The following is an 18,576-nucleotide window of genomic DNA, read 5'->3' as shown; positions in this document are numbered from 1 at the left end:
TAAGCTTCTTTTCCACCTTATGTTAACAACTGTGCTCCTGGGAGACGGTATGTCGTATTTTGGAGGGGGCGGAGGCTCACTATCTGGTTCTCTTGTGAAGCGGAAGCGAACGTAATTACATTGTCTGAAAACAAAACATAGTGTGCACCATAGTGTCAGTCAGGTCAAAGTTTTCTTTTATTAAGAAAGGTATAAAATTATAGAATAATTTGGATAATGAAATAAAAAAGATAGAAAATTCTAGTTATTTTAAAGAAAAATTATTAGGTAAGTAATAATTTCAGTTTTGTTTGTTTTGGAGGAGATTTGATTAAAATTAAGTAGCAATTGTTTATTGGTTGGTGAGCGTGACCTCACAGTGTGGATATGGTATGTAGTTCCTACCCCCGTAGCATTATTATTATTTCATATTTTATTTTTTTCTTTCTTTCTTATTGTAGTGAATTTGAATCATGATATATGTATGTGTTTTCTTACAAGATCCCCCAGAGTCAACCATTTGGTTTTGTATGTAAATCGCTTTTAAAGTCAAATAAATATACCATAAATGTTCTACAGTGTCTTCCAATTTTCCTAATTAGCATTAAGGCATCTCTGAGTAACAGCTAAAACAAGGCAAATCATACAAAAAAAGTAAGAAATTAGAGGAAAAACTGTGAGAAAAGACAAAAGGAGAACAAATAGGACTCAATCTACATGTGCTGGGAAAGAATATGATCAATTGTCAGAGCAAAGCTTTATTTCCTTCAGTAGAAAGTAATTTCTGGATTGGTATTAAAACATGTTCCTACTGTCAATGGTTTAAACTTTAAATCTTCCTCATGGCTTCACTGGTCTGTTCATTTGAAGATCTTAAGTAAACTTTATTAAGGGATTTGAAACAAAAAAGGATAAAGATATTTTTTTTCGATTTTTGGTTATATATCTGGACTATGAATCCACCTTAGAATCACACTAGAACTATTATTTGAGGCTTAAGGGATATTAGAAAGTTTTTTAAACTTGGAAATCCCAATTTAGGGTGGCGGCTTCTCAAGATGTCACGCTACGATTTTTTCAAATCAAATGCACTTTTAGGAATGAATCGACAGATCAAAGAGTACTGCATAGATGTTTCCATTCAGACATACTGAGCATAGATTTGTTAGACATTTTCATTAAATAAATATAATAAAGACACATATTTAAAAAAAATAATGATAAATATTTTAAAAGTTTTTCTCTTTAAGGTATTCTATAAGTCTTAACCGTCGTTCGTGAACCTAAACCTGGAAAAATAAAAGTTGAAATGGGAGATCTGACAACATCGACCTTTTAGAGGATCTTTATCAGTGGCGCCAATAGTTTCCTCTAACTTAAGTTCGAAGGTTGTCCCCTAAACGAAAACGACAATCTCGCCGCGATACTACTAGGACTACTACTAACAACTCACTACAGCACCAAGTCGTCTGAGGCCAGCACAGCTACGCACACTCCTCCTCCACCCCAATCTATTCCAAGCCTTCCTCGTTACACCCTCCCAGGAAGTTCCTGTTTCTTTTAAGCCTTTCTTTATTACATCCTTCAACCCCAACCATGGACAACCTGCTTTCCGTTTAGCCCTAGACGGTTGGCCGAAAAGAAAAATCTTCGGCGATCTGACATTTTTCATACGCAGAACGTGCTGTAGCCATCTCAACCATTCCGTCATTATAGCCCTAGAAAGCGGGATTGACACACTTTTAGTACAGCCTACTCTTTGAAATATGGTCAATCAGTCGACTCCCCTACAAAATCTTCATTATTTCTAAATAAACAAGAGAAAAATCCCAGGAAGTTGCAGTCTTCAGATATGAATAGCCCTATGATGAGTCCAGAGGGTCAATGCTTTTATTCTGACGTTCCTGATACTTTTAGGACTTGAAATTTTTTCTTGACGTCTCTACGAATCATAAAACTAAGATACTATTATAAATTGATGATAGTTCAAACAGGCTTTCGACCCTGTAGATTTGAAAATAACTTCGGCAGAATTTCTAAGTATAGATTAAATTTCGAATAAACAGAGGCTTTACTGCTTAAAAGCTTCGTATAAAAATTAAAACATTCAAATACACATCTAGTTTGAAAAAATGGACATAAAAACAGTATAGACTTACATATTTCAGAATCGACAATATATTCAAGTCTGCTTAGCGATGGAGTTTAAATAGGATTTAATCCATTTTTGTATGAAGCCAAATTGGTTTATAGTTATTCAAACGGTATAAAAAATCCTTCAATATTACATTTTCTTTTAAAATCTCATTCAAGTTATTTTTCTATTTTTTATAAGTACCCAAAGTAAAAACTTAATCACTTTGTATCAAGAGAGATAACCAATAGATTTGGTAGCTGGACGGCCCATATTGAAAACCACTAAAAATCAAATAGATACGTTGGGTTTATTTATAGAGGGGAATTACAATCACTTCTTTTTCTGCTTCTTCTTTGGTGAAGATACACCTCTTCCCTTTGTCTTTTTGATGAATTCTTCTGATTTTGAAGATTTTTTTCTTTTCGCTGACGGTCCTACCTTCTGATCGCTGTAAATAGAAAAACATACTTTTAATTGAACTCACTTTTGATTCAGATCTTTTTTCACAAATTAATACAGCATGTTCAGTCATATGTACACGCCAGAGTTTTTCGAATACAGGCAGTGAAACAAACACGACAAATATAAATAGGACAAAGAGGAAGAGAATTTTACTATTAGCTTTTGTTTGCTTGAATTTAGGTTTTCAGCAATCAATTTTTCTTATTCATATGATAATTAGTTGGTGGCAAAGAACATATACTGACTACCATTTACTAATAGTCTTTGGATAACACTTACCTCTTATCAGTTGTATTTTCCTTATTGTCAGGTACTGCTTGGAAAACGATAGCTATATACAGATCTCCATTTTCAGAATAAGGCTCCCTGTGTCCTTGTCCTCCCAGTTTCGTTTTTTCACCAGAAACAGCACCACGAGGAACTGAGACTGTGCGACTACATGGAATCAATACAGTCTGCAAATGAAAATAAAATATATTGTAACGGCAGCCGTTGGGTGCTTCAGTAGCTACTTAGAATTGACTCGGTACAAAAAAAAGAAGAAAAAAGTAATCTGGTAAAGAAAATACTTAGCTACTTTCGATTACGATATGCACGTCATCCCGACTTTTCAATTTCATTCTGGTTTGGTTTAATCACAACCAGTAGTAACAATTCTCGTATACATCATAATCACTGCTTTTTACATTATCAAGGCAAAGAAAATACAAGAAGGGGAAAAGAACACAAGGCATCAAAGTGGCAGAACAGAGATTACGAACAAAGATGAAAAGAGAAAAAAACTGGCACTTGAATACTAATTAAGAACTAGGGATACCAGTAATAGACAGTGGCATAATTTCGTCAAAACTCTGGAGGGGGGGGGGGAGAAGTTGGAACCACTTTTCCAAAATCAAGTGAAAATGACAGTGACACATGAAAAATGAGCACCATAGTACTAAAGAAGCGAATATATACTAAAGAAAACTGACCTGTTTCTCTGAATACTTGAATTATGCAGGCTTATTTTAGTTTTGACAAGATTTTTAGCAGAAACTAAATTTCAGCTGGGGGAGACAACCCGGGGTCTGGGGGGAACTGAGGTCTGGAAAGGGGCAGTTACCCCCTACCCCATATCAAAATACGCCCCTGGTAGTGTTTCTTAGCAAAAGTAGACATAATTTAGTTATTCGTCTTTTAATTAAATAAACTTAATTTCAGTTGATTGAAATTTCAATTGATTTCAATGAAAGGACTATCCTTTGTTTGAATTTAACGGTTTTAATTCAATTAGATGTGTGATTTTGTTCTCAAGCTTTTATTATAATAGGCAGAGCAACAGCGCTGTCTAAGTAAAGAACGATTTTTGCAATACTTTTTTCTTGTAGTAGAAACTTCAAAAAAGGATCACTTGATTGGAAATTGAAGGGGCTTATGCCCTTTTTAAGTCGGAAGGGATTGGAAGGCAACCAACCCCGTCCCACGCCTGCCATGTCCCCAAACACATCCAGTCAAAATTTTGAGACAGCCATTTTGTTTGGTATAGTTGAAAGTTTCGGAAGTTATGTCTTTGAGGATGACTCTCTCTCCCCCACAGCCCTCAGGGCAAGTTACGCCCTGGGGTATATAAATTTTTTATAGATAGTGTGGTTGCATAGGCTTCGGCGGGGGCTTCCTGGATTGATAATCAGAAGTTCTAGTGCACTTTTTAAGAGTCAAAGTGATCAAAGGACAGCTATCCCCCTCCCCACACACACCGTATTTTCCCAAAATGCATCTAATAGAAATTTTGAGATAGTCATTTGATTCAAAACAGTCCAAAAATATCATATAACAAGGCTTTTTGGCTTGAAACAAAGCCTCAGAGCCTGCGACAAGGGTTGCAAGTTATACCCCAGGGGCATTTAAGGTATTTAAGGAAGGGATGGTTGTATAAACTTTAGAGGAGGCTCATTTGGTCGGAAATTGGAAGTTCTAGTTCCCTTTTGAGAGTCAAAAGTGACGGAAGGCAACTAACCTTTTCCCTAGCCCTATGGGCATATAAGGTTTTTTTTATAGAAAGACCAGTCGTATATACTTCGGTGGGGACCCATTGGATTGGTAATCAGAATTTCTAGTTCCTTTTTAAGAGTCAAAGTGATCAAAGGGAAACTGCTCCCCCCCCCAACACGCCATTTTTCCCAAAATACATCCAATAGAAATTTGGAGACAGACATTTTATTCGAAATAGTCTAAAGGAAGGTTTTTGGGATTGATACAGACCAAAAGAGCCTGGGGGCGAGGGTTAAGTTACGCCCCAGGGTCATTTAGGATTTTTTATGGAAGGGATGGTTGTTTAACTTTAGAGAAGGCTCATTTGGTTGAAAATCGGATGTTCTAGTTCTCTTTTAAGAGTCAGAAATGATGGAGGGTAACTAGCCCCCCCCCCCCACGAACAACATCTCCTTTCACCAAGCACATTTGATTGAAATTGTGAAATGGCAATTTTTTCAAAATAGTCCAAATAGCATACAACTAGGGTTGAAATTGCTCCCCAGCGACCTGGGGATAGGGTTGTAAGTTAGGTCCTAGGAGCATATAAGGTTTTTACGGAATAAGTTTTTTAAGGTTTTTATGGTCGTATAAACTTCAGATGGGGCTCATTTGATGCCCCATCAAGTTATAATGACTCCTTTAAGTTATAATGACCTCTTTAAGAGTCAAAAATGATTTGAGGGCAACTACACCTCCTCCTCCCACGCCCGTCATTTCCACAAACTCCTATAATCAAAATTTCTGGAAATTATGTCTACGACAAAAACAACACCCCCATATTCTCAAGGCAAGGGTTGTAAGTTATGCCCTGGGGGTATATAAGGTTTTTTATAGAAAGGGTGTCGCATATGCTTTAGAGGGGACTCATTGGATTGGTAATAAGAAGTTCAAGTGCCCTTTTTAAGAGCCAAAGTGATCAGAGCGACGCTACTATCAATAAAACTACTACTTTTGTAGCGAGAACTGCTACTATCACTAAAATACTACTTATATAGCGAGTACTACTAAGGCTGGATATGCTGAACAAAATATCTAAGGATACGTTGAGGGGAAAGTTGAACTAAATTAAAACATACTATGCGTATACAGATTGCTGATACGGGCGTATTAGCAATATTTTTGGAACAGCTTAGAGTATCAGAAGGAAACTTCAGGGGCATCATGAGTGGGATGTTGAGTGGACGAAAAGACAAAATCTACTTGCTACTACTGTTATTAATACTGCCACCACTACTGTTACTACTAATAATAATACCTTGTTACTGCAACTACTGTTCCTGCTACTACCACTACTACTATGTTACGTTTATGAGGTGGACTGTGGTATAATTAAGGCTACAAGCATGAAGGTGAAAATTTAACAGAATACTGTTTTGAACTAAATCAAAATACACTATGCGCTTCAGATTGTCAAAAGGACATATCTCATGAATGAATCTGGGTATTAAGTTGGAACTTTCAGAAAATACTTAAAATGGATACCCCAGTGACAAAAAGGTAATATACCCATGTGACTTCTAACACAATAAAAGAAAGTTTAAGAGAGACTTGACCTTATCTCAACTATCACTTACACGTTTGTCAGCTGTTCGAGCACTATCATGTACATTACTACTGTTAAATTTTTTTACCTGTCCCTTAATTATACTATTATAAATTAAACTAATTCTAAAATCCCCCCTCGTCTCTATTAATTCTGATCACCACTTAGATAAATTTTTAATTTGAAAAATTTCTACAAAGCTTTGTAAGAGGCCTATTATACATGTCTACAATTTTTGCCTGACCAAATAATATATTATGATAAGGAGAGTCAAATAAATGTTCTGCTACACCTGATTCAAATGTTTCTGCTTTTTGATTATATTTTAGCGAACGGCAAATGGCATTTTTGTGTTGCTGTACTTTGTTTTCTAAACTTTGTTGCGTCCTTCCTGCATAAAATTTACCAAAGAAAATGGAATTTTATATACACCCCTTTGTATGCTTTTGGATTCCTATCTTTTCCCTTATTTAGTAACAAGCCAGTAATTAGTCGAGATTTGAATGCTGTTTTTATATTATGCTTGCTTAGTTCTCTTCTTAATTTTTGTGACAGCTTTGGGCCATACTGCAAAGTTATTTGTTCGTAAAGTTATTTGTAAAATCATCTTTTCAGGGTGTCCATTACCTATCAAAATATCCTTAATGAAAATTAGTTCATTACTTATGTTTTCTCGTGATGCTAATTTCCATACTTTATCAACTAAAGAAATGACCACTACACCTTTTGCTTGGTCTGGGTGATTTGACATGAAAGACAATAGAGACGAAGGGGAATTTAGAATTAGTTTAATTTATAATAGTTTAATTAAGGGACAGGTAAAATTTTCTAAGAGTGGTAATTTACATGATAGTCCTCGAACAGCTGACAACCGTGTAAGCGATAGTTGAGATTAGGGTCAAGGGTGGCAGGAGTTAACGAAAGGCAGCCAAACTTGCTAATGAAAAAATTCACTAAGTATATAGCATGAGTTTCGTTGACTTGTTTGCTATATCTAAATAGTTCAAGGGTTTTAAGCTATAGATTTAATCAGAGGTGGTGACCTGAGATTTGTTTTTATTCAAATAAAAACGTTTTATTTTTGATAGATCCCATTTGCCAATCAGATCTTATAGACGAAAATCATCTAAAGATTTTGGTGTCTTATCTGTGATTAAAGTTGTGCCGTACTTTGGAAGTTTTATTAAGATGTATTTTATTTATTTTTTTGTCTTTTGTTCTTTTTAATCGTTTGTTTGTGTTATTCTTTGTCTTTTTCATTAGATGATTAACTATGTTTTTTTCTTTTTTTTCCCGTTGATGACGGCCCCGGATGTAGAGTCGAAATATTTGGAATTTTTTTTATTAATTGATGTTTTGTTGCTGCTTTTGTTTTTAGTACGTTTTAGTACGCCTGCCACTGTTTTATTTAAATTTAACCAGTTTTTTTCTCTCTCTTAAACTCTCTTGTAAATGGAAAATCAGTGTTGTCTAAGAAATTAACTACTAACACTAATATCCCTGCTACTTTTACTAATACTACTTCTGTTACTAAACTACTCCAGCTACTACTTCAATTGCAACAATTAGTAAGGCTTAGAGTATTAAGACGAACAGGGTGTCAAAAGGGCACATCAACAATATTTTTGGAGCGGCTTAATTGACCAAAAGGCAACTGACAAATATGTACACACTACTACTAATACTACTACCGCTGCCATATTTACTAGTTCTACTACTACCATTGCTCCAACAACTACTTCTAACACAATTACAGGTAAGGTTAAGAGCATTAAGATAAAATTTCAAGAAGTATATGAATATACCGGTTATCAAAAGGGCATGTCGACAATGTCATAGCAATGGCTAATTGTATTAAGTTGAGTAGTAATGCTATTGCTGTGACTACTATTACAACTATACCCAAGGTCATGAAGGTGAAATTTTATGAGAATATTTCTGGTAATTTTTGTTGTACAGATGACAACCTGCCATCTGTATGCAGGTTGTCGATAGGGCATATAATTAATATCTTGGAAACAATTTTCTATGTTAAATTAAAACTTACAAGGCTTGTTGTTGGGGATGTTGAACTAACCAAAAGACAATATTTACATCATAGTATTACTACTTCTTCTCCTACAATTGCTACTATTATTATGACTACTACCACTACTATTGCTACTACAGCTAAGACTACTACTATTAACTCTGCTACTACTGCTATGACTAAAACTACTAGTGCCGCTACTACTTCTAATAAACCTAAGGGTAATAAGGCGAAACTTTTGGGCAATATTAAAACTGTATTGAAATAAATCGAAAGATAAAGCTTTCAAGCAGAAATTAACATGAGTAGGGCTAAAAATCCCTTTGCCTTCCCAAGGCCAGAACATAATTTGCACTTTGCACTACTGAAAAAATATAAATGAATGTGTAATGTCACTTTGCAATACACATGCTGATATTTATTCCTTAAAATGTTAATAATTTGATTTATTAAAGTTTTAAAAGAGAAACCCAGTAAATTATTTTCTGGCCTTGGGAAGATATAGGGGTTTTGAAACCTACTCATGTTAATTTCTGCTCGTTTTGACTTTGACTCGGTTATTTACTGTAGTTTCGGTTTGTTTTGGGTTTCATTTATTTATCGATGTTGATTTGTAATAGTTTTGCGCCTATTAGATTATTTGATTCTATTTCTAGGTTTAGTGGAGTTCTTTACTTCTCTTTGAAAAACTTATTTTGTGGAAAAAGTTTTTTTTTTTTAATTGATTTTTTTAATTTTTCAAATTTATTTAATTTTTTAATGAATAATTTTTTAATTAATTAATTAGTTAGGGCTAAGTTTACATTGCAAAATATTGGCTAGTTAAAATAAATTTAAAACACTTACTTATTGCACCATTTTAGTAAAGTGGGGTTATATGTAGGGGAAAAAAAGGTGTACTTTTATTTTGCCTCTATTATTAAAATTTATAGTCTTGTTCGGTAACACTAAACGGTGCGTTCTATTTTTCCTTGTTCCCTTAGATTCATATCCTGTTATTCTTCCAGATCCTTTACCAAAACTTTTTTTTGTATTGAATAAGTGTAAATGATATCATTTCTGAATAAGTGTAAATGATATCATTTCTTGTATTCTTGGTTTTCAGGGTCTCTCTTCTTTTTCAGTCGTCCACCGTCCATCCATTCATTTACATTTATGAATGTGTGACAACCACGCTCAAATCATCTTCGAATTTTACCAAGCATTAATTTTGTTATTAAAAAAATAATCTTTGGAAATAAATTTCAATAACTTTATAACCCAAAACACGTGTCTCATGTGACTGGTGCCAAATAACCCCTTTAGAACTTATTCATAGAAAGAAACAAGCAACATTTTTTCCAGAAAAGCTATTTAGGCTTTGGGGTCATTATTAGGACTGATCAGATAAAATTCAAAAATTCACATTTTGCCTAGCGAAGTCGTTGTAGGTAGAAAAATATATATGCATTACAACATTGTAGAATTAATTCCTTCCACTGGATCGCTGAAGTTACTTCTTTTAATTTCAAGGAAACAGGATTTTCATTTCTTATTACTCACAATCTTTAGTCAAAACGTGATAACCCAGATCAGCTGGAAATCGAGCCTTATGAGGACCAATTTGTTTTATCTAATAAACATGTAAGTAAATAAAAAGCTGTTTACATCAATATAACCATTATACCTTCCCTCGTTCTCTTAGCAAAATAAGAGTTACGGGTAAGCAAGAGTAAAAACAACTTACTCTCTGTCCACTGCACTTTTTACATTCCGTCCCAGGTCTAATTCTTGGTGGTATTTTGCCATAGCCTTCACAAATAGGACATTCAAAAAATTCATTACGACCAAAACTGAAGATGTAGCCAGACGCACTGCACCGAGAACAATCTATAAGCGGTTTCTTCCTTGAGCCTTCTATGCCAGATCCTGGAAAACACAGAAAAAAATTCTTTGATCTAGTTTTTTTTTTCAAATTTAACCCACGTATTATCAGTCTTATTATAGCTCCTTCTTTTTAAATATTGATTTCTTTGAAAAAGGATCATTAGAGAACCATTGATACATCTCTCGGGTATATTTCGGCATCTTCAACCTATATTCTTCCTTTGCATATATCATGGCAGTACCATCAGTATGACGTCATTTTAGCTATAAAGCCATTTCAAATTACAAAATCGACATATCTCTTGGGTATATTTCGGCGTCTTCAACCTATAGTATTCCTTTGCATATATAACGGCAGTACCATCAGTATGACGTCATTTTAGTCATAAAGCCATTTCAAATTGTATAAACTTCATAGCTTCATACAGAGTAACATTTTTATACAAACGTCACAACTGGGCAATAATCATGATATTGTAATAAAAGTATAGCGTAACTTCTCATGCAATATCAATTTTTTTGAAAAACATGGCTGATAAGGTCACGTTATTTACATATTAGTCGAATGCGCTCTGGTGGGCTTTTAGATAACATAGACAATGTTTATTCCGAAGTAATCAGACACTGAAATTGAATATTACTCTGAACTTTATTCACCAGGACCAATTGTTGAGCAAGAGGTTTTGAATACCACTGGCTTGTATGGTATAACTGGTACAAGAAAACAAATTGACCGTATTAAAGAAATTGTCGATAACAAAAACAGTATTCTGTTTTAGTTTCCATGGTTTTGTTACTAAAGTACTACATCACTTTACCAAGCCAGAAAAAGGAATTCCATTTTCCAGAGATATTCTTCTTTACAGTCCACCAGACCCGAGAAAAATTCTAATAGCTAGAATTTGATGAAAAAGCAAAAGCTTCTCTTTCATTACACCCTACGAAAAATATTGATTAAAAAAAAAAACAAATCAAAGTTTTGCTAACGAAAGTTAAGAGCAAATTTGAAACCTAAAACCAATCCAATTATTAATTTGTTAATATCAATTAATTCCAGTTAATATTAATAGTATTTTAATATTAATATATTATTAATTCCAATTTCTTCCCGTTATTTGAATGAATAAGAGAACAAGAACTTGAGCACGAAAACTTGTAATTACTTGAACCGAGATATACTCTTTATTCAAGATTTTTTAAATTTATTTTTATTGGTTTTATATTTGAAAGCAGCTGTTTAATGCAAATTTAATGACAGGCAGCTGGGCAGTATCAGAAAAATAAATGTTAAAAGATTTGCAAGACTTGAACTGAGACACTTATACGTTTGTTTTTTAAGTGAAAACAATCCTTCTCCCCCAAAAGACGGTGTTTCACAGTCGTATTTTAAGCAGAAGAAAAAGTTTAGTCAAGGTTAACCTAAAATGTGCAAAACACATTTTACGTGAAAGAAAATCGTCTGAAAATACAACAATTGAATAAAGCAGGCTAGAATGTGTTGCCATCGATATGGGGCCTTCTTTTACTTGATCAACGGCCTCGAAAATTTGCCAAAGATGGCATAAGAATGGAATGTATAAGAGAAACTTAGAGAGGCCTTCGAAAAAGCTATCATTTTCGTCGACGATCTGGAATGCATTGCTCCCCAAAAAGACACACCACACGGAGAAGTAGAAATACTCCACTCATGGGTAACTGGACGTATTCGTGTCCAGTTAGAGAGATAGATGGTTGGTTGGTAGCCACGTAAAAAGGCTATCATAATGTCTTCAACTAATAGACCTGTTTCAATCGACCCAAATTTAACATGTAAAGATCGTTTTTGTCACAAAGTGGACATTAGCATTCCAAATGCAACTGGACATATTTAAATCCTACACTATGTTCTGGCTAATCCTGAGTAATGCACTGCCAACCAAGATATTACTCTTTCATCACCTTTTGCAGAAAAGGAAGAAATGATTGAAATGGCTGAAGTACCTTCTAGCCTTCTAACTCAGAAATTCGACGATCGACGAAAGTCGACGTTGAATCTTTATTAATCAGAAAGTCGACGATCTGGAATGCATTGCTCCCAAAAAAGAGACACCACACGGAGAAGTAGAAATACTCCACTCATGGGTAACTGGACATATTCGTGTTCAGTTAGAGAGATAGATGGATGGTTTGTAGCCACGTAAAAAGATTATCATAATGACTTCAACTAATAGATCTGATTCAATCGCCCAAATTTAACATGTAAAGATCGTTTTTTGTCACAAAGTGGAGGTTAGCATTCCAGATACAACTGGACATATTTAAATCCTGCACTGTGTTCTGGCTTATCGCGAGTACCGCTCTGTCAACCAAGATATTACTCTTTCATCGCCTTTAGCAGAAAAGGAAAAAATGATTGAAGTGGCTGAAGTACCTTCTAGCCTTCTAACTCACAATTCCGCCTAATCCTGTGATGCCCGTCGATTCTATTGCTGATCTACCTTCGCCTACTGTTGTCGTTGAGCCCCTTGAAGATGACATCTTATTTCTCTGTCATCTTTCTACAAAAGATGACAGAGAAAAATTCCACAGAAAAACTATCAATTTGACTTAAGAGAAAAATCCCGACGGTTTTAATCCACCTGCATCCAACAGAGGCGGGCACTTACGTGTTATAGCGACCACACTTTGTTCTTAATCGGTAATGAAACCGCTTTTCTGGGGTCACTCGGAGATAATCAGCTTAGCTTAAGCAAGATAAAGTACTATGTAGGTATGTTTTAATGAAATATATATTAATATATAATATTGTATTTATTTAAACATTAATATACAGAGGTGGTTAGGTAATCGATATATTGCGTTCTGTTCTAATTTTCTGTTATATTCCATGATGTTGTTATTAAAGTATTATATTTCATCGTATATTGGTATATTTGATTAGGAGCACCTAATTATACTGCTTTGGTATGGTCGCTATAAGACGTAAGTACCCAGAGGCAAATAGGAAAAATTGTTGAACTAATGAAGAGTAGATGTTTACGAAATAACCTGGAACCAGTTAAAGAAATTAAAATTTTGGAAATCATGGAGACATATTTAGACCAAGAAAGAGGAAAAACTATGGTTGACAGTTGGATGACAATCTTGAGAGAACTAGAAAGATACTACTTATATGGTTGAAACTGTCAAAAACGATTGCGACTTAATTGTAAGAAAAAGGTGTAATTTTTTGGCTTAACATAAAAAAAAACATTTTGGCTTAACATAAAAAAAAGTGACAATGGTTGACAATTGCTGTAAGAAAAGAGTGTAATTTCTGGCTTAATTATAATTTAATTTTAACCCACGTCAAAAAAAAAACTGACACTTGTCGATTGAAATAATAATAAAAGCAACAATACACTACAATTATACAACACTTAAATTCTTCTTGGAACTAATAAACTTGTAAAACGTTTTATATAGATTTACCTGAACACTGGGGACAAAGTTCACGTCTCTCAAATTCTACCTTAAGTCTTCTCTTTTTCTTTATTTCTTCATTTGTCAAATTTATAACAATATCTAGATCTTCACACTTTCTGGAAAAAGAAAAAAAATATGTGAGCAAACATATTTTTGCACTGTTTACATTTACCTGGAAAAAAGATCAGCTAAAAAAAGGAAAAAAAATGCGAGTAAACATATTTTTACACTGTTTACAGTTACCTGGAGAAAGTATCAGTTAAAACAATTAAAAAAAAATTGAGTAAACATTGTTGACAGTTCTCTGAGAAAAGGATCTGCTAAAAAAAAAAAAAAAAATGTGACTTATATTTTTATTCGGTTGACAGTTACCAAGAGGAAGCATCAGCTAAAAAAGATCAAAAAAAAGAAAAAAAGAAGAAGAGAGGGGTATTTAGCAGATTATCTTTTTATGTACATGCAAAAAAAATGATACGATCACTGAGATTGGGTTTGAAATAGGCTAGAGAGGTAGCTAAAGCCGAGTAGTCTTATGTCAAAGATAATTTAGACCATTAGTTTCTAAAATCCAGGCACTAGCAGCCTTCAAATTTTCATATTCTAGAAACTTTTTATTCTAGAAGCTTTTATTGGATTATATTTTAGGATAAAACAAATTAATTTCTATCCTAGAGTGGTTTTGAGTAAATACCATTCGCTTCCAATCTTTGACAGTTGGAAAATTTGTCTTCATGCAAGTGGCTACGCAACATAAGCTTTTACAAGCTGCATTTCACATATAAGAACATATTCTGGATTACGTTTTGAGTTTTTGGGCAAAGTAAGACGGTATTAGCTTGTACAGACGGTGCGCGTTTTTTAAAAAAATTTTAGACCCCACTACTTTACGAGAAAAATTGGTTTCATTTAAATAAAGCGGTGACAAAGAATAACAAATAAACAACGCATTAACTAATAAAAAAAATCTGAATATTTCACAGCTCTATTTAAATTAAACCCGATTTCTCGCTTAATTTTTCGTGTACGATATTTAAGTAGTAGGATTTGTTGGTAGTCAGGAAATGGAGAATATGGTTGGTTATAAGTAGAAACAACGTATTTTAAGACCGTTTATGGAAGAACATGTCATTATTCTTTTTGAAGAAAAAGTTTTTCTTGGGAATACTATTTTAAGTTTCTAAAGGTTGACAATAATAGCATTTATTCGATGGCGGAGGAATAAAACCAGACACTTTTGATGGCCGACCAAAATTTGCTACAACAATTCAAGCTCCTTAATATAAAATAAACAATTTACTCATTTGCTTTTGTATGAATTCGTCGAGCAGAAAAAAGAAGAGTGAAAGGCAGATAAGCATTTCAATAAGCAAAAATTGGATACTAACTACAATCTAAAGTATAACTTACCATAATCTACTATACTAACTATAACATAATCTAGCTAAACTAACTACAACCAACAAACTAACTGTAATCTATTTAGTATGTATCCAAATAACCGAACAACATATTCACCCGTTACATGTTCAAGAAAACATTCGTCATCTGATCTATGTTAATGTGACGAGAGACAAACTTTATCGACAAACCCGGATATTTTGAAAATAAAGATTTTTATTAACTATTTTTATCAATGTAATTTTAATGTGTTTTTTCAACCTTCTCAAAATTACCCCTATTTGTTGTGAGCGCGTTTCTTTTTTTACAATTCCAGCACAAGTTTATTAATTAAGTTTATTTAAAACTAATTATACTAACTAAGTTTACTATTTAATTACTTATCTAGGGTTATTACTTATGTAATTTTTTTTACACAGTATTCACGAGGCCCTCATGAAAATTTCTCTACATTATCTTAATTAATCCCTCAATTAGGAAACCTCTTATTTTCAAAAAAAAAGTTGACAACCTGTTTGATTTCAGCGACGGCTTAGGATTCACCTTTTCTTCATAGACCACTTCAATCTCTGACTCATTAGAGCTCTCATCCAAGTCAGACTCACTATGGTTGCTGTCTCCTGAATCTGAACTACCTTCATCACTCTGAAACATATCATTCTCTTCTTCTTCCGAAGAGCTTTCGTCAGTTGCTCCATAGTCGTTCTTCCAGCTCCGGTCACTTTCACTGCCATCTGAATAATTAAAACCACCTCCCTGGCTAAAAAAGAAGCCAAATTATTAGCAGGATTAAGAGTTATCACTTGTACGTGAAGCAGCATTTACTTATCAAGTTCTGATTTAAAGTTCCCAGGCATCTTCAAAAACAACAACTCAAGAAGTCAATATTAAATGAACCAACGCTGTTGTACTACATATAAATGCGTAGAGCCTTATACGTAGAATAATGTAGTATTCAAGAGAAATTGTGTATATTTTTATGATCCAACGGGTTTATTGTATAGAAATTTGTATTCTATTGTCATCTTACGCAGTAGTTATGGCTTTCACATTTAACACACACTTAAAAAGTTACCATTTATTTTAAACGTTAAAAAGTCCTACCTCAACCGTATGAAAAATTCACAGCGAATATTGTAATATTTCTAATAAAAAATTCACAGCGAATATTGTAATATTTCTAATAAAAAGGTGACCACTTAGAGTCATCTTAGCGCTGATATCCTTTGCATCAGCTTGGAAGGTTCCAATTAATTCCTAAATTAACGAACTACCTTCCCCCCATCCCACAGCACGGTCAGAAGTCACGTTCCAAGAGACTAAATTCAAAAGTCCCTAATCTCCAATTCATTGCAAAATGGAAAAGCATACACGGCGCTTTATAAAATGTTTAAAGTTTTATTACGGGATTTTAAAGTTCATTTTATGCATCATTATGCCGGTTTTGTATTTTACCCTATTTCTCTACGACGTTTTTTGGTTAATGGTCTTCTGAATTTAGTTTGGGTTTTACTTATTTAATTTAGGCATTAGAATTCGTACATTGGAGCGCTAATTCATGATTTTGTGGTTCAGTGGTGGATAGTGTAGTAATTTGCACAAGTTTGACGAAATATAGGGTTTTTTCATGCTTGTGATAGTATCTTAGAAAAGAAAAGGAAACTCAAAATGACTCAAATGACCTTCAAATATCAATTTAGACTTCATGGATCATAAGCCTAGAAATGACAAAATATGTTCTAAAAGTACTAAGCAGTAGAAAATAAGACCAATTTTTGAACACTAAAAACTATTCTGTGATCAGAGCGCAAAAAAGGAAGAGGGAAGAGGAGAGGTACACGAAATCCAGTAAACTTAGCAACAATTCATTTTCCACGTAATTTACCTGGTGAAGACTCTATGAAAGACAGGTTGTTTTTATTGAAGTAAAACCATGGTAAAATAGTGGCATCTCAGCGCTTAAGTGAAGAATCGTAATAAAGTAGCAATTTTCAGACTCTCAGAAACCAAAAAGTTTGCCTTAACCTTGTATTGTTTCTATCAACTAAATTACGTCATGATCAGAATGTATCATCGTCATCATCATATGTTTAAGATATATATTACACTCGGAAGAAATGCAACGCATATCTTTTGTTTGACGCATATTGAATTCCACACCTCAATCATCTCGTTTATTCTTTTTCTTATTCCATAACAATAACAAAAAAATTTCAACCTTTGAGTTAGTGGATACTCATTGAAGAGCAGTACTTAACAGCCTAATGAATATGGGCAGTTTCTCATTCTTACAGCATAAATTTCAATATAGATGGTTCATCATTACATTCGATTTTCAACTTTTTGCACAAAGCCACAAAAAACTTCTACCTTTTTGAAAAACTTTCCATAAAATAATTTAAAATTCCAGTAAATATCATCTGCAGGGATACATCTAAAAATACTCACCACCCATGACACTGACAACGTCTGAATGACCGAAAAATGAAATCAAAAATATTTCCTCCTCCTCCATGAAATTCAAAGCCACTATCACTTTCATATTCTTCAGGAGAATCTCCAAATTCTTGAAAATTCCAGCTCCCGAAGCCTCCAAATCCTGCCTGATTTGGTTCATAATTTCTTCTTTTTACAGGGTCTATCAGGATGCTATATGCATTCTGTATTTCCTGGAACTAAAAAAAGGGAAAAAAGCATGACATTTTTTTATAAGTAACTTTATAAGTAACTTTCAATAATATTCTTCCCTCTTGTTTCGAAATTTTTTTCTCCATTAATGGTGATCTCCATAGCTATGATACACGAGTGGTATCAAATCTGGTACACCATTTACAAATAAAGTTAGAGCTTCTTTGGTAGGAATTGAATAAGAAATTTGACTCGTCAGACATCCTTCAAGGTTGCAATTAAGAGATTTTTCCTTACAAAAGGATAGTATATTTGTATGTATATATATGTACATCTATCTATCTATATATATAAAAATAAGTTGTATGTTTGTGTGTTTGTCCGCATATGAGGTCATTATAAGTATACAAGACTTTGTATATGACGTCATTATAAGTATATAAGGGGGCGATTCAAAGAGAAATTTTAGTATAAATCTTACAATGGCAGGAGAAACAGCCAAGGAAGCTGCTCAAAGAGTTAATTCAAAGAGAAATTATAGTATAGATCCTACAATGGCAGAGAAAACAGCCGAGGAAGCGGCTCAAATAGTTAACGCCAGAAGGCTTGTGGCTAAAAGAGAAAGTAAGAAAAGAAAGCGCGTCCGAGGAATCACATGAACAACGTGAAAACAGGCTTGGGTCTCAAAGAGAAATTACCAAAAAAATCGTGCCGAGAAATCACAAGAACAACGTGAAAACAGGCTCGCGACTCAAAGAGATAATACCAAAAGAAAGCGTGCCGAGGAATCACAAGAACAACATGAAAACAGGCTTGAGGCTCAAAGAGAAATTACCAAAGAAAATCATGCCGAGGAATTACAAGAACAACGTGAAAACAGGCCTGCAGCTCAAAGAGATAATGCCAAAAGAAAGCGTGCCGAGGAATCACAAGAGCAACTTCAAAATTATCGCCTGGCATTCGGGTACAGCCCAGTCGATGATTATAGCTTGAGTAGTCGGGACTATGTCTAAAATTTGTCCCTATTGCAAGGCATATAAATTTAATAGTGAAACAATGGGAATGTGTTGCGCCCGA

At 34.0% G+C, this 18,576-nt stretch overlaps 1 protein-coding gene across 2 annotated transcripts in view; it reads right to left on the bottom strand.

Moving 5' to 3' along the window:
- Nucleotides 1-2,031: 2,031 nt before the first annotated feature.
- The window catches only part of LOC136038085 (chaperone protein DnaJ-like), a 30,991-nt gene continuing 14,446 nt past the window's right edge, over nt 2,032-18,576 (bottom strand). The window contains exons 3-8 of one of the 2 annotated variants that reach the window (XM_065721084.1): nt 17,320-17,546; nt 15,383-15,631; nt 13,480-13,589; nt 9,890-10,071; nt 2,858-3,033; nt 2,032-2,564 (exon numbers count right to left, since the gene is read on the bottom strand). In XM_065721084.1, the coding sequence (XP_065577156.1) occupies nt 2,447-2,564; nt 2,858-3,033; nt 9,890-10,071; nt 13,480-13,589; nt 15,383-15,631; nt 17,320-17,546 (1,062 nt within the window). In that variant the 3' untranslated portion in view covers nt 2,032-2,446. The remainder of the gene's footprint in view (nt 2,565-2,857; nt 3,034-9,889; nt 10,072-13,479; nt 13,590-15,382; nt 15,632-17,319; nt 17,547-18,576) is intronic. The other variant, XM_065721085.1, reaches the window with a different exon arrangement.

Source organism: Artemia franciscana, chromosome 17, assembly GCF_032884065.1.
Source record: "Artemia franciscana chromosome 17, ASM3288406v1, whole genome shotgun sequence".
Lineage (NCBI taxonomy): Eukaryota > Metazoa > Arthropoda > Branchiopoda > Anostraca > Artemiidae > Artemia > Artemia franciscana.
This window is presented reverse-complemented; position numbering and strand designations above follow the sequence as displayed.